We start from the raw sequence: 12,394 nt of genomic DNA, 5'->3' as shown, positions 1-12,394 counted from the left end.
TATATATATATATATAAATGCATCAGAGATGCTCCAGTCAGGGTGAGGGTTTGGCTCAGGCTTCAGTTAGCCCTTTCTGCCAGTGTAGTTGCCATTTTACAGTAGCATTACATGTAGCTTCCTTCTCTGACACAAGTTACAGTTATTTTGGTCAGTGCTAACTCTGCTTAGCAACACTTAGGGAGCTTCTAGGGGAGAGAAGCTGACATGACATCCACTATACAAAGCTTCTGGCATGCCCAAAACGAACAGGGAAGCCACACATGTGTTTGTGAAGCTAAATCTGATCCACTGTAGATACTCAACCATTTGTATTGCATTCCGGAATGGAAAACCTCTATTAGAGGCCTTAAAATTTCCACTTCATTCTTGGAGGTATTCAGAAGTCACCTGGACATGGTCCTGGGCAACCTGCTCTAGGTGACCCTGCTTAAGCAGGAGGGTTGGACAAGATGACCTTCAGAGGTCCCTTCCAACCTTAACCACTCTGATTCTGTGATGTGTGATCATAAGTGTTACCTTTGAAAAGCTTCATTGAAAGAGAAAGAGCGCCAAACCCTGGCTTAATACTGGGTGGTGGGTTCTTCTTAGATTCGTACCGGACATCAACAGTCTGCTTGATTGCATATGAACATACAAATTTCAATCTGACGGAAAAGGTTTAGCATTAGATTTTAGAAACCAATATACCTTGGACAATGTTCTTCTAGGGAATGACACTTACTGGTATACTGGTGTATCATTGCCAGGTCTGAAATAGAGTACTTCATTTTCATATATCATAGTTGTGCTATTGAACTGAAAGGTACATATTACAAACAGGACAGTTACATTAGAGTTTGCTTTGGTTTTAACACAATATCCACATCCCTTCACTCGACTGGCAGATTGCCCTGAGCACAGTATGCTTAGGAATGGTCAGAAATAACTGGCCAACAGCCCTATGCCTACTGAACTGAAGCTGACAGTTATGCCATAGTCAAGAAGAAACAGATTATTAGCTAACAATACCTTGAACATGAGCTAACACCCCAGAAAGAAGTGCACTGGGCCTAAGAGATCAGTTGTTCCAGTTGACAGAATCAGTGCCTAGCATAAGATGCAACACTTCCAGAAGCAAGCTGCTTTTGTGGTGACCTGAATTTGAGCATGACCTGGCCCTTTGTTATTCTGTCTGTTTTTTATTTATGCAATACGCAGATGGCAGGAACAGAACCAACTCTAGTCTTGGGCCAGGTAGTCATTAGCAACACCTAACCAGCTTTTGCAAGGCATACAACTATATGTCAACAGCATAAACTCACATTCAAGTCCATTACTAAACATTCAGAGGTGTCAAACCGGAGGCTAATTTCAGAAAGCACCTCTGGCCTTGAGAACTGTTTTTACCAAATAAGAACTTCTGCTCAACTGAATTTAGCTTCTCAAAAAGTCAGCTGTGACCTTCTTGCAGCTTCTGCTCAGCTCTAAACCTCTGCCCGTTCTAGTAATAACCCTACCCCAATGCAGAGTGAACTTCACGTGACTAAGCCCTTACCTTTCTACTTGTTCCACAAGTGTTCACATTGAACTTGAAGGTTGCGGTCTTCTCTGTCACTAGACTTGGTTTGCACTGTCTGTCCCTCAAGACAAGCATGCTTGTGTCCAGGTCTGCAAGTCCTACCAACTTCACCGCAGTAATAACTACAGTGCCATTGGGCAGGCACTCTGAAAGAAAAAAATATGATTTTCTATACAAATCAGGATTCAAGCTCTTTTATTCTGCAGCCTAGCACAATGAAGAGGTTCTGTATGGATTTGCTGGCAAGTGTTTTGGCAGCTCATGAGGATTAAGTTCTGAGCAAGACTGTCTTCAGTACCAACACTTGATTTTCTTCAAGCTAACTGCTAGTAGAATGTGCACTACATGGGTGAAGTCTGTGACTGCACTCACCTTTTTCCTCCCAAGAGGTCTCACCTCTCCCAAAGGGATTTTTTTAGCCAAGAATCTCAATGCATTTAATCCAGATGAGTAGCTTTGGAATGACTAATTTATAAACTGACCCTCTCTACCCCTAACGCCCTCCCCCCCAAAAAAACCCCCCTCACCAACCCAAAACAAAAACCCCAAACCAATCCCCAAACTCCTTTCAAAAAGTTTCATGCTTTTGGAGGTGTGAGGGTAAGTAGGAGTTTCCCACCTCCTCTACTAGATAGGATAGTCACTCCAATCTGTAATTTGACTTGCCTTGTAGCACATTACTTTGTAGGAAATCTGATAGGAAGATAGAGTGTCACACAAGTATAAACTCTGAAAACACTTCAGAATGCATGGGCTTGTGTGACCTAGTTATGCAACTCAAAGAGCATTAACAGCTAATCCTGAACATGGTATTACCTATTAGCTCTGAAGGTGAAAGTCTGCAGGAAACTGAGAAGTCCCTCCTATTAGCCAAGGTGATGCTGTCCTTCAAAGTTAAGTGGAGTGAAGCCTTTATTCCAGAGGTATGAAAATCCTAGAGAAGACAATCACAGGTTAAACAAGAGAATAGAGACACGCTTTTCAACTAAAGTATGCAAAAACCAAGAGGGTAGGTTATCACAAGTCAAAGGTACTAGTGCTTGATCAAAGTCAAATCCACAGGAGAGATCTTTAATCTAGAAGCAGTCACAATAAGCTTTTTCAGTCATTTTGCAAGAGAGTGAAATACCAACTCCATTGCATGTACAATCACCATTAAAGATAGCTCAGCCTTAAAGTACTGGCAGAATGTTTTTTTTCTTGACTGTTTCTGTCAATATTAACCAAGTGAAATTAAAGTGTACTTCTAAGGGCAGAAAATAGTCCTCCATTAATCCTTTGAAGCTTATCTCAAAGGGAAGTTTTATTTTATGACCATCAAGGACATAGCATGTCATGTTCATAGCTCACAGCTAAAACATGTCTTTTGATTGCTACACACTGACATCCTTACCTCATAGTCCACATGGGAAGAAAGAGAAGGGACAGAGATTGCCAAGTGAGTGCCATTGTCCCTCAGGCTGTAATTGTACTTCTGTGCAGCCTCTGGTGTCAGGGGCCAGTCTGAGATGAAGGGTAGCCAGTTTTGGTCCACATTCCCATGAGTGATAATGAGGTAAAGGTTCCTCTCATCACAAAACCCTCTTGCACTGGGCAGTACTGTAATACAGTCAAGAGTCAGCCAACATGCTAGCTGTCAAAGTTTAATAGGGCTATTGAAGACTGACAGCATTCCTGGCTGAAGTTAGCCCAGTTAACAGCTGAGTTCATAACCAGGTTAGTCACAGCCAGGCTGGTACAGTTTTACCCAAGTTCTGCTAGTTTACCTGCATCTTTAACAGCAGACACTGTTATGACTGGGACAGCGAAGGTCTCGCTTGTTGGATGGATTATGAATGCAAGTGTGACATTCAGGGTGTATGCTCTCATGTCCGCTGTCATGTACTAGGAAAATCACATTTAGAAACAAAAGTCACCAAGTGATATCATTTCTATATCATAGCATGCTGCAGTGTCTTAGTACACACCTCTTTCTTAATGCTTGATGCATCAAATAGGACTTGTATCACGTAGGTTTTGCTTCCATTAGCATATCTGATCTCATGTGTTAGATATCCATGCTGAACAGCTTCAGTTACAGCAACGGTTGCCCCCTCAATGGTTATGTTCACAAGCTCCACATCTGGGAGGAACATTCCCACTGTCACATTCATTAGCCTTGCACTCAGATTTGAGTCTGAAAAAGAACACAGTAACATTAAGCTCTTATCAGTACCCAAAATTTCAATAAATTCAATGTCAGGTTACTTACTGTTGGTTATAGCAAGTTCTACTTGTTCAAATGGTGTTTCTATTTCCTTGATGATAGTATGCTTGGTTAGTCCCCATTTGTTATCTTCCCACTGATGTTCCAAGAAGGGGTTGATGGTGTATTTTGCTCCATGCCGTCCACTGCTCACAGAAGTCTAGAATTTCACATCAACATCCTTTATTAAAACTTCGATGGAAATCACTTTAAAGTTGCATTGTAGCATCTCAAGGTCCAGCTAGAGCTACAGCTGCAAACAATTATTATTCTTAGTCCTGTGGTCCTGTTTTTATACTGGGAGAGAAGACTGAAGAAACACGACCTTCAAGGAATCATGAACTCTTAAGTGATACTTCCTATATCACTGTTATGGGCTCTATTTTTGCTTAAGAGTTTAAGATTATTTCAGAATACTCAAGAGACTTCCCTTCGAAAATTATCCCATGCTCCCATCTTTCAAGGCAATATGGGACTTTCACCAGTGAAAGGGCTCCTCCTGCAACTTCCTTTGAAGTTGAGTTGTTACATTTGCCCAGGATTCAGTTCACTCCAAGCAACTAGATTTAGATATATAGTCTCAGCCCGTCTCAGTATCATATGGTCTAGTGGACAAATGCGTTGTTCCTATTCTCTTAAATGGTCTGTGTAAAATACAACAGAAGCCACACATGTTTTGCAGTCCAGTTAGGACCGTCTCCAAGGAGTACGACATCAGGACTAAAAGGTGAAAGCTCTGTGTTAACCTGAGGAAGGCAACAAATCAACAGTTTCATATAGGATTCTGACCATCTGTGCTTGTAAGAAATGAAATTTTTCAAAGTGGTGCTTACAAGAGCTGTCTTTAGTCAGGACTTTTGTTATTTTTAATATATCCTTTCTTCCCCTTCATCCCCATCCTTCCTTTGGAATGAACAGGATAAAGAATTATTCCTTCCAAGAAAAAAAAAAAAAAAATAAAAAAGAAAACCAGAAAGAGTGCTTTACCTGTCAACATAAATGACTAACCTTGTAATAGCCACCTTCTGCACCTATTGGTATCTTCACTGTAATTGCATTTAAGTCATTCAATAACACGTATTTTCTGGAAGCCATTTCTTTGGCAGAGAGTTTGTGTAGATCCACACCAGCTTCAATAAGCACATCCTTAAAGCTAGTTGCTCCAGCAGAAAGTGGTTGAATATATTTTGGAACAGTCCAGATGATTGTTTTGTTAGTGTAGTCCACACCATCTTAGGGACAAGATATGAAAGCTGTCAGTTCATTAGTCTAGTTGTAAGTCAGTCCCTGTCCATTTAAGCACTGGAGCACAGTTCTCACCTACAGGACACGCCACAGCAGTATCCACCATCAGGACCATCCATTGCTGTTTATAAAATGTACTTGATCTTACTGTAGAAAAGGTAATTCCCTGAGCCTGTAGGAAGAGATCTAGTTAGACCTACATATCCTGGCAGCTTGCTAGGCCAGAATGAGCATACCAACCTCAACCAGCTGAGTTTGTGCAGCAGTGTATGGTACTCGCAGCAGAACCCTGGTATCTGTGGTGTTGAGTCCATAGCCTGCACTCCAAGCATCACTCACAAGCAGAGCCTTTTTTTCTTCTGGCTGATGAAACACTATTTGCCATATTGAGGCTTCTTCTGCTTTTGCCTACCCAGACAAATTCATCAGCAGTTTAAACATTCTGTTCAAAGTAACTGCTTATTTACTATATTGAATCATTTATTGTATTGAACTGCCCAGCAGTTTTTGTTGCCTGATTCTAAACACTGCTAATGCTATACTGCTCCAGCCTTCCCCTGCTCAGCCTCTCACATACAGAAAACTTTCCGTAGCAAGAACATTGAAGATTAACTGCACTGCTGCATTGCATATATAGGGTCCAAGAAAAAAAGCCTATCCACAGTTCACTGCTGGGCCCCATAGGGGGTCTTAGATATAGTTTTTGTTGCACAGTCTGTTGCCTGGGGAAGACTTGATTTCCAGGCCCTTTGATAAACTAGCTTCCATTTCTTCCTTGGAGACATCACCTACAGCTGTCTATATCTCTAACATATAAAGTCTCTATGCTAAAAACACTTGGTACATGAGTTCTGCTCTTCCCACTTAAGTGCTTTTTGAAAGAACATTTTGTACTGTGTGGACATAGAATAGAAAGATGTTGTGCCAGAAGTAGCATTAGCTTTTACTAGGAAAAAACCTGTAGTTTTACCTCTGGAAAGGCAAGAGTCCAGTCCTCATATTCACCTTGAATGAAGTCTTTTACAGATTGTGGAACCTCCCTCCTGATAGAAACCTGAAGGGAAAAAGCCACTGTAAGGTGTTTGCTGGTAGCACTTACTCTTTTGCCTTCAACACCGTACAAATCTTTTTCAGTACTTTCAGAACAATGTAAGATTGAGAAGGGAGACCAGCATTTCCTAAATGGAGCTGGGTCCACCCCACCCTTCAAGTAAAAAATGATGACATAAAATGCCGTCATGCATGGTGCATTATTTATAGTCCACTTGATTTCAGCTTCTTTTTATTTTCTGCATATCTTCCCATTTCTACTTCCAGTTAAAGCCAGAAATTTGTTCTTGTCTCCCATGTCCTCTTCAAAGAGGAGTCCTTTTTTCCCGTCTGCATTTCTCCCTAGCAAATTCAGTACGGAAACTTCCTTCAGAAAGTATACATTTCCATTATCATCTCAAATAAGATTTGTTGAGGTAACATTCAGTGAGTTCAATCCATTAGCTCAACCTTTTGAATACTATTTCACAACTTTATTGGCTATCAATACCAGCTAGTAGGCTAAGCATAATAGAAATGAATCACTAAAGTCAAGATACATGCTGTGCATTCACTAGTTAGCTGTTCATAGTAGGGCATTCAAATCCTGTTTCCAATACACATTCCTAGCATCTAATCAGTTTCCAAAGACAGCATCTTCCAGTACTTGCTTCCTTGCCTTACTTTAAGAACCTTCCCATAAGCAGTTCCAGTACTTACCTCCATGTAGTTAGTTTCACATACTAACTCTCTCAGACTCCATGGGCCATGATGGCAACTAGCACTTTTCAGATGAGTTGCAGCATTTTTCATATCAGGAGTATGTGATGCTTTGATTTGTAAAGTTACTGTGAACACATCTTTCTGCATGGACACAGGGAACACTTGCTTGTTAGACCAATTTTTCCTAGTTAGACACCACCTACCCTTCTGAATTCAAAGTAGCTTACAAAATCTACCCACCAGCTTCTGCATAGAAGAGAAACTCGATGCTGAAGCATTATTGTTTTCTACTTGGTTAACTACATAGGCTATATGCGTATAGGTGTGTAGCTACATAGCAACATAAATACTTTGGGGAACAGCTTCAACCTTTCACATAGCCCCAGAGCTGGACAAAAAAAAAAAATTATCCCTAAAATATAGCTGATCTTGTGTTTTATGATGTAGTAGCAGTGAGCAAGCACACAAGCAGTCAAAGCTTTTGAGCTTTTACACTAGCATCTCAGACACCAAATACTAGAGCAGAATGCAACACAGCTGTCAGACAGAATTCCCTATTCCTATCCAAGAGAAAGCAGTTGCCCTTCAAATGCATATGTGCTTCTTCATGTGTTCATCTGTGCTTTGCTGTAGGACATTCAAACGTCAATACCACAGAATATTCTCAGACCTCTGGATACATTCAGGGAGAATTAAATAATTTTCTGTTAATAGATGTTGAAGATGTTATGACATCTCAATTAATACCTATCAATAATTTGGTAATCTTTTGCATAAAGGTCATATACAGCAGCACCGTGGTCAAAATGCCTATAATAGACTTACCTCTAAGTGAGAATGGCAGCTTAGTGCAGAAGCACGAAACTCAATGTTACTCCAATTGCTGTAAGTTACTGTATAGCCACACTTTGATGCCATGGCCCCATCTAGCTCCCAGGCTATGCCAGATTGATCTATGGGCAATTAAGGAAGAGTAGTATTAATGGACATAACTCCTGCTCTGCAACCTCCCTCAGCAAGCTGCCCTTGTCCCAGGGTTCAGCTGACCTTGCTTCAATGCAGCCCAGCTACGTACCCTGGGCTCAGACATAACAGAATTGCAAAGTGGTGAAAAAGAGCTGTAATAAAGTCTGTAGAAAGTAAGAAAGGTGAAATTACAGACAGACTGGCACAGGGAGCACTAGCAGCTCAAGGACTGAAGATGAAAAAAAATCTCCAGAGTGTAGAGATACTGAATCCTGAAGGGGCAAAAACCCCAGTAAGCACAGAACAATCAGTTAGGTCACCAGTGTCAAAGTCATCAGGATTGACAGATGATGACAACCTAGCAACAGCAGGAGTGTTTTCTGGGGCTGGCACAGGCCCATGTTTCTCTCTGATGCCTGCCTGGTCTGAGTTTCTTCAGGGGTCTTACCAGGATGACAAGAACACTAAAGCTCAGCTTGGAATTTTATAGGCTACAAAACTGTCTTTGTGGGCTTTTTTTTTTTTTAAAAAAAAAAAAAATCTCTCTTTTCCAAGAAGAACTGCTTTACACTTTCAAGCTGTACGTATCACAATTGTGGAGTGTTTTTACATATGGATGAAGACAACCTGAACAAAGAACATACTTTAAGTGGGTTTTTACACAAGTTTAACATTCTAGACAGATGGATGTTATGTTATGGACTATATCTAGTTAGACAGCTAACTAGCATGGAGAGCTAGTTCAAGGCTGAGTTTACATTTTATGCATATAATCTTACATCTGATGATGTTTATAGCCCAAAAGTTATCTCACTCTGCCCTTCCAGGGCACTCTGTGATACTTTTCACTCAAATGCAGCACTTGTTAATTACCAAGCCCATGGCCAGAGGGCTCAGCTGATATTTCTTAACTTCATTAAGAATTTATGTGCCTCCACCAGGTCCCTTAGCTTAACCAAGAAGGTGGAAAGCCGCTAGTGCAAAACCAGTGATGTTGTGCCAGCTTCAGCTAGTGAATTTTCAGAATAGTATGTGCTGTTTCTGGGGAACATTTTTACAAGGAGAGAAATCAACCAGCATTAATATGCCTAGAAACTACCAACTCCCATGTGCATCTCAATTTGAGTCCAAAGACAGATATGATTAGACTTGATAGTGCTAAGTTATTGCTCAACAAGGCTACAGGATAGGTTATACAGAATTAAAAGTGGCATTTGGCTGTTACTTACAATAAGGTGCAACCTACCAAGCTCTATAAGGTTAGAATAATGCAGAGAATTCTAGTATAGGAAGACCTCAGAGAATTTTAAACATTTCACCCTGTGTGATCCCCTCTCCAAACTCCTCTGTATCAACTTACCAACAACAGAAAAAGATAAATATTTGTCTTCAAAGTATGCTGCACTCAGTCTTATACGCAAAAGGTTCCCCAAGCACTCTGAACTCACAGGTCCTGTGTTGAAGGTATTGAAAGGCTAGTAAGTAGGGAATTAAAGGTAACGTGCAAACATAAACCTGTTACTTCCCAGATTGCTTTATAAAGTCAGTGCTGTAACAGTCAAATTCCAGCATCACCGGTAAGGAGGTGTTAGAGCTGGTTTTTTTTTGTAACCAGCAATACTTCCAAGAGAAAAGCCAGCCCTGAAATCAGTATTCCAGTGGTAACTGTGTCTGGTCAGCTGGCAATTCTACCTGCAACAGCCAGTCATGGAAACAGGATTTTGGAATAAGGACAAGAAAGTACTGAATTGGCTGCCCGAATCTGAATACCTTAAATGAAATAAAATAGAGCATCAGACTTCTGAAACACACACACTCCAACATCACCTATGAAAAAACCTGGAGATTGTTACATGAAAGCAGTTTACAGCAGCATTACCTGATCTCTCTTGGGTCCATGTTTCCAAGATTAATATCCCTATTAATAACAACCTGTAAGAGAAGAAAGGGATTGTCACAGCTGAAGCCGCTACTAACAGTTTGCTAACAAATTTCTGTGCTCAGAAGGTTCCAGTCTGGATATTAAACTGTTCTTAATCTTAGAGCTACAGATCTAGCTTGGTAATTGCAAAATGGGATTTCCTTGGCCACCACTAGAAATTTAGGGAAGGTAAATCAGAGAAGTTAATATATTTAACACCTTGAGTAGGACCATTTATGTTTAACATCCATGAAGCTCTCACCTCTGCACCAGGCTCAGCTCCATTGTGCACTTACTCAGCCTGTAGCACTTTTTGCCTTATAGTCACACATGAACAAAAACCTCCACCAGTTTTGCCTAGAAATCAAAGTCTTTCTAGCTTCTCATAGGCTGAAGTTAAATAGAAAGGCTGCCACCTTTATATTGATGACACTCATTTTCAGCTGTTTACCCTCCTAACTACAGACCTATAATTCACATCACCTGTTCATTTGCTTTGCTGATTAAATTTGCTCCTACCTAGATCCCTTCAGGTGCATGGCTGTCAGCTCCCAACTAGCAGGTTGTCAGGGGACAGTGGGATAACTGACACTGTTCTGGTAAAACATGTGGTAATTAATTTTTTTTTGGAGTTACTTCTTTTCACCCTGTTTCGTTTGTGGAGGATTTTACATAGCCTTCCTTAGGTATCTGAAGTCTGCCAGAGGCGAATGTGTAAAATGCAGTTTTAAGGCAATTGGTGTAACAAAAAAAGGAATGAATTGTTGACCTTTAAGGTAAGTGGCCAAAACTAGCAGTAAAACTGAACCTAGCTGGGGAATGATGGGTGTCACAAACTAAATGAAGAACTCATCCACTGGGTGATCAGTGAGACACCTAGACCAGAAATTATCCCCAAATTTGGGGAAAATTAACCCCAAAACTGTAGAGGAGTGGGTCAGACCACAAACAGATTGGTGTAAAGGACCTTGCCTTTGCTGTGTGCCAAAGACAGAGAAGTGATACCTGTGGCCCTGGGTCCAGAGCAGTGACAGTTTCCCACTGCCATCAGCATGGGTGCAATCTGGTCACCGTGGGTGATGCATTGGGGTGTGATGTCCTAGGGGGCTGCTGATGGTCAGGAGGTGGCCAGGTCATTTAGTGTGCAAAGGGGTTGCTGTGGTATCCATTCACATTTTCCGTAAGTGTTGAGCACTGTTTGTGTACAATTGTAGCAATATCAATTATCAATAGCATAACCAATAATAGCTGCAATGTTGTTTTATGTAATAAAGGGTGCTAGAATTCAGTATTCCTTGTCTTGGTCATCATTCAGTTCAGCTGTCAGTCACTGTGCAAATACATCCTCAAATCTCAAAGCTATCGTTCCCCTGTGGCAACGATAATGTCTTCTCTTTCATGGCTAAAATATTGCTTTCATTTCCCCGTTTTCTTTGTGCACACATGTATTTTCCAGCAACTTTACCAGGATTTAAGGAATATTCACCTTGTACTTGTTGGCACATGCCATTCTTCTGGTTGAAACACCTTTGCCAAGAAGCAAGCTTGGCAATGTTTCCTAATGAGTGGTCAGAATTGCCTATGCCCCTCTCTCTCTATTTCATATCTAGACTAACTTTATATTGGGAATTCTTTTGTCCTAGGCTTATGCCTGCAACATTTGGGTTTTGCTCCTTTCTTGGCGCACGTGAAGGCTGCAGGAGCAGCAGCGCTGGAGGATTTATTTGCAGTTAGCAGCGACGCCCTCCAGAGGGAGCCTCAGCCCCTCCGACCGGGCGGCTCAGCCCCGGCCCTCCAGCCCCGGCACCGCGTTCACTCCCAGTTTGCTCTTAAACCGAACACGGGTTCGTTTTAGACGGACATAGGTATTTATGCTGCTTGTCATGGCTAACCTTACTGCACCACTCTCAGGTCTTCAAGAGTATCAAAAAAATTAGTTGAATGTAAAACCCCCAAAGTTTGCAGTGCTCCAAGATGTTGGATTTTACCCCAGAAATGACTGGTTTGTGTTGCTGTTATTTCCTTCTGAAATTCCCTATATGATAAATTTTTATCTTTACAGGGCGTTTTCCTGAGAAGCACTATTCACCAAGGATATTATATAAATAATGGATTATAATAACAAATACGACCACAATCAGTCAGTCAGGAGTTAAATTTTGGCTAGCGCATCCATGTTTATTACTGTTGGAGTGGAGACCATTTGAGTTATGGCTTTATTTCACAGTGCAGTGTGTTTTTACAACATTACAGAAAGGTTGTTACACTTTTCCGGAACTTGATTTTAGGTACCACCAGGGAAGCGCCTGAGATTTCCTCTACCTTGCATCAACTCCACTTGACATTTAAAACAGATCTGCACTGCTGACAAGCCCGTCACACCAATTATATGGTGTCAAGGTTACTCATGCTTTTGCACCCTGAACAAATTCTAGCCATGTTCCCATTACTCATTCAACCCGCAAATACTCACATGCAGGCCGAGGTTATGGGGCAAAGTGACATCCTGAAGGTGTCTTATTCACTTCTTGTGGTTTAAACAGGATCACGATAACTAGCAACCATAAACTGGAATGGGAGGCGAATTGCACTAGTCCTGCTACAACTAAGCCTCATCACAGTGGTACTGAAAGTGTTACCCATCTAGTTTACCCACGCAATCACTGTTTGTTTGTTTCCTTCTTTTTCTTTTTTTACGAATGAA

The 12,394-nt window shown here is 41.2% G+C and overlaps 1 protein-coding gene across 1 annotated transcript; it reads right to left on the bottom strand.

Moving 5' to 3' along the window:
• Positions 1-519: 519 nt before the first annotated feature.
• Positions 520-9,975, bottom strand: LOC104167337 (the record flags this gene model as incomplete). Its single annotated transcript, XM_009707568.1, has 17 exons — positions 9,953-9,975; positions 9,649-9,701; positions 9,130-9,222; positions 7,629-7,756; positions 6,801-6,944; positions 6,022-6,105; positions 5,292-5,459; positions 5,127-5,223; positions 4,815-5,038; positions 3,813-3,966; positions 3,529-3,737; positions 3,328-3,445; positions 2,955-3,160; positions 2,378-2,495; positions 1,538-1,707; positions 725-798; positions 520-647 (listed from the first exon to the last, which is right to left on the bottom strand). Coding segments are annotated over exons 1-17 (2,191 nt in total), but the record flags the coding sequence as incomplete, so codon positions are not given.
• Positions 9,976-12,394: the final 2,419 nt, after the last annotated feature.

The sequence above is a fragment of the Cariama cristata genome, unplaced genomic scaffold, assembly GCF_000690535.1.
Source record: "Cariama cristata isolate BGI_N322 unplaced genomic scaffold, ASM69053v1 scaffold18359, whole genome shotgun sequence".
Taxonomy (NCBI): Eukaryota; Metazoa; Chordata; class Aves; order Cariamiformes; family Cariamidae; genus Cariama; species Cariama cristata.
The sequence above is the reverse complement of the archived record's forward strand: the minus strand, read 5'-3'. Positions and strand labels throughout refer to the sequence as shown.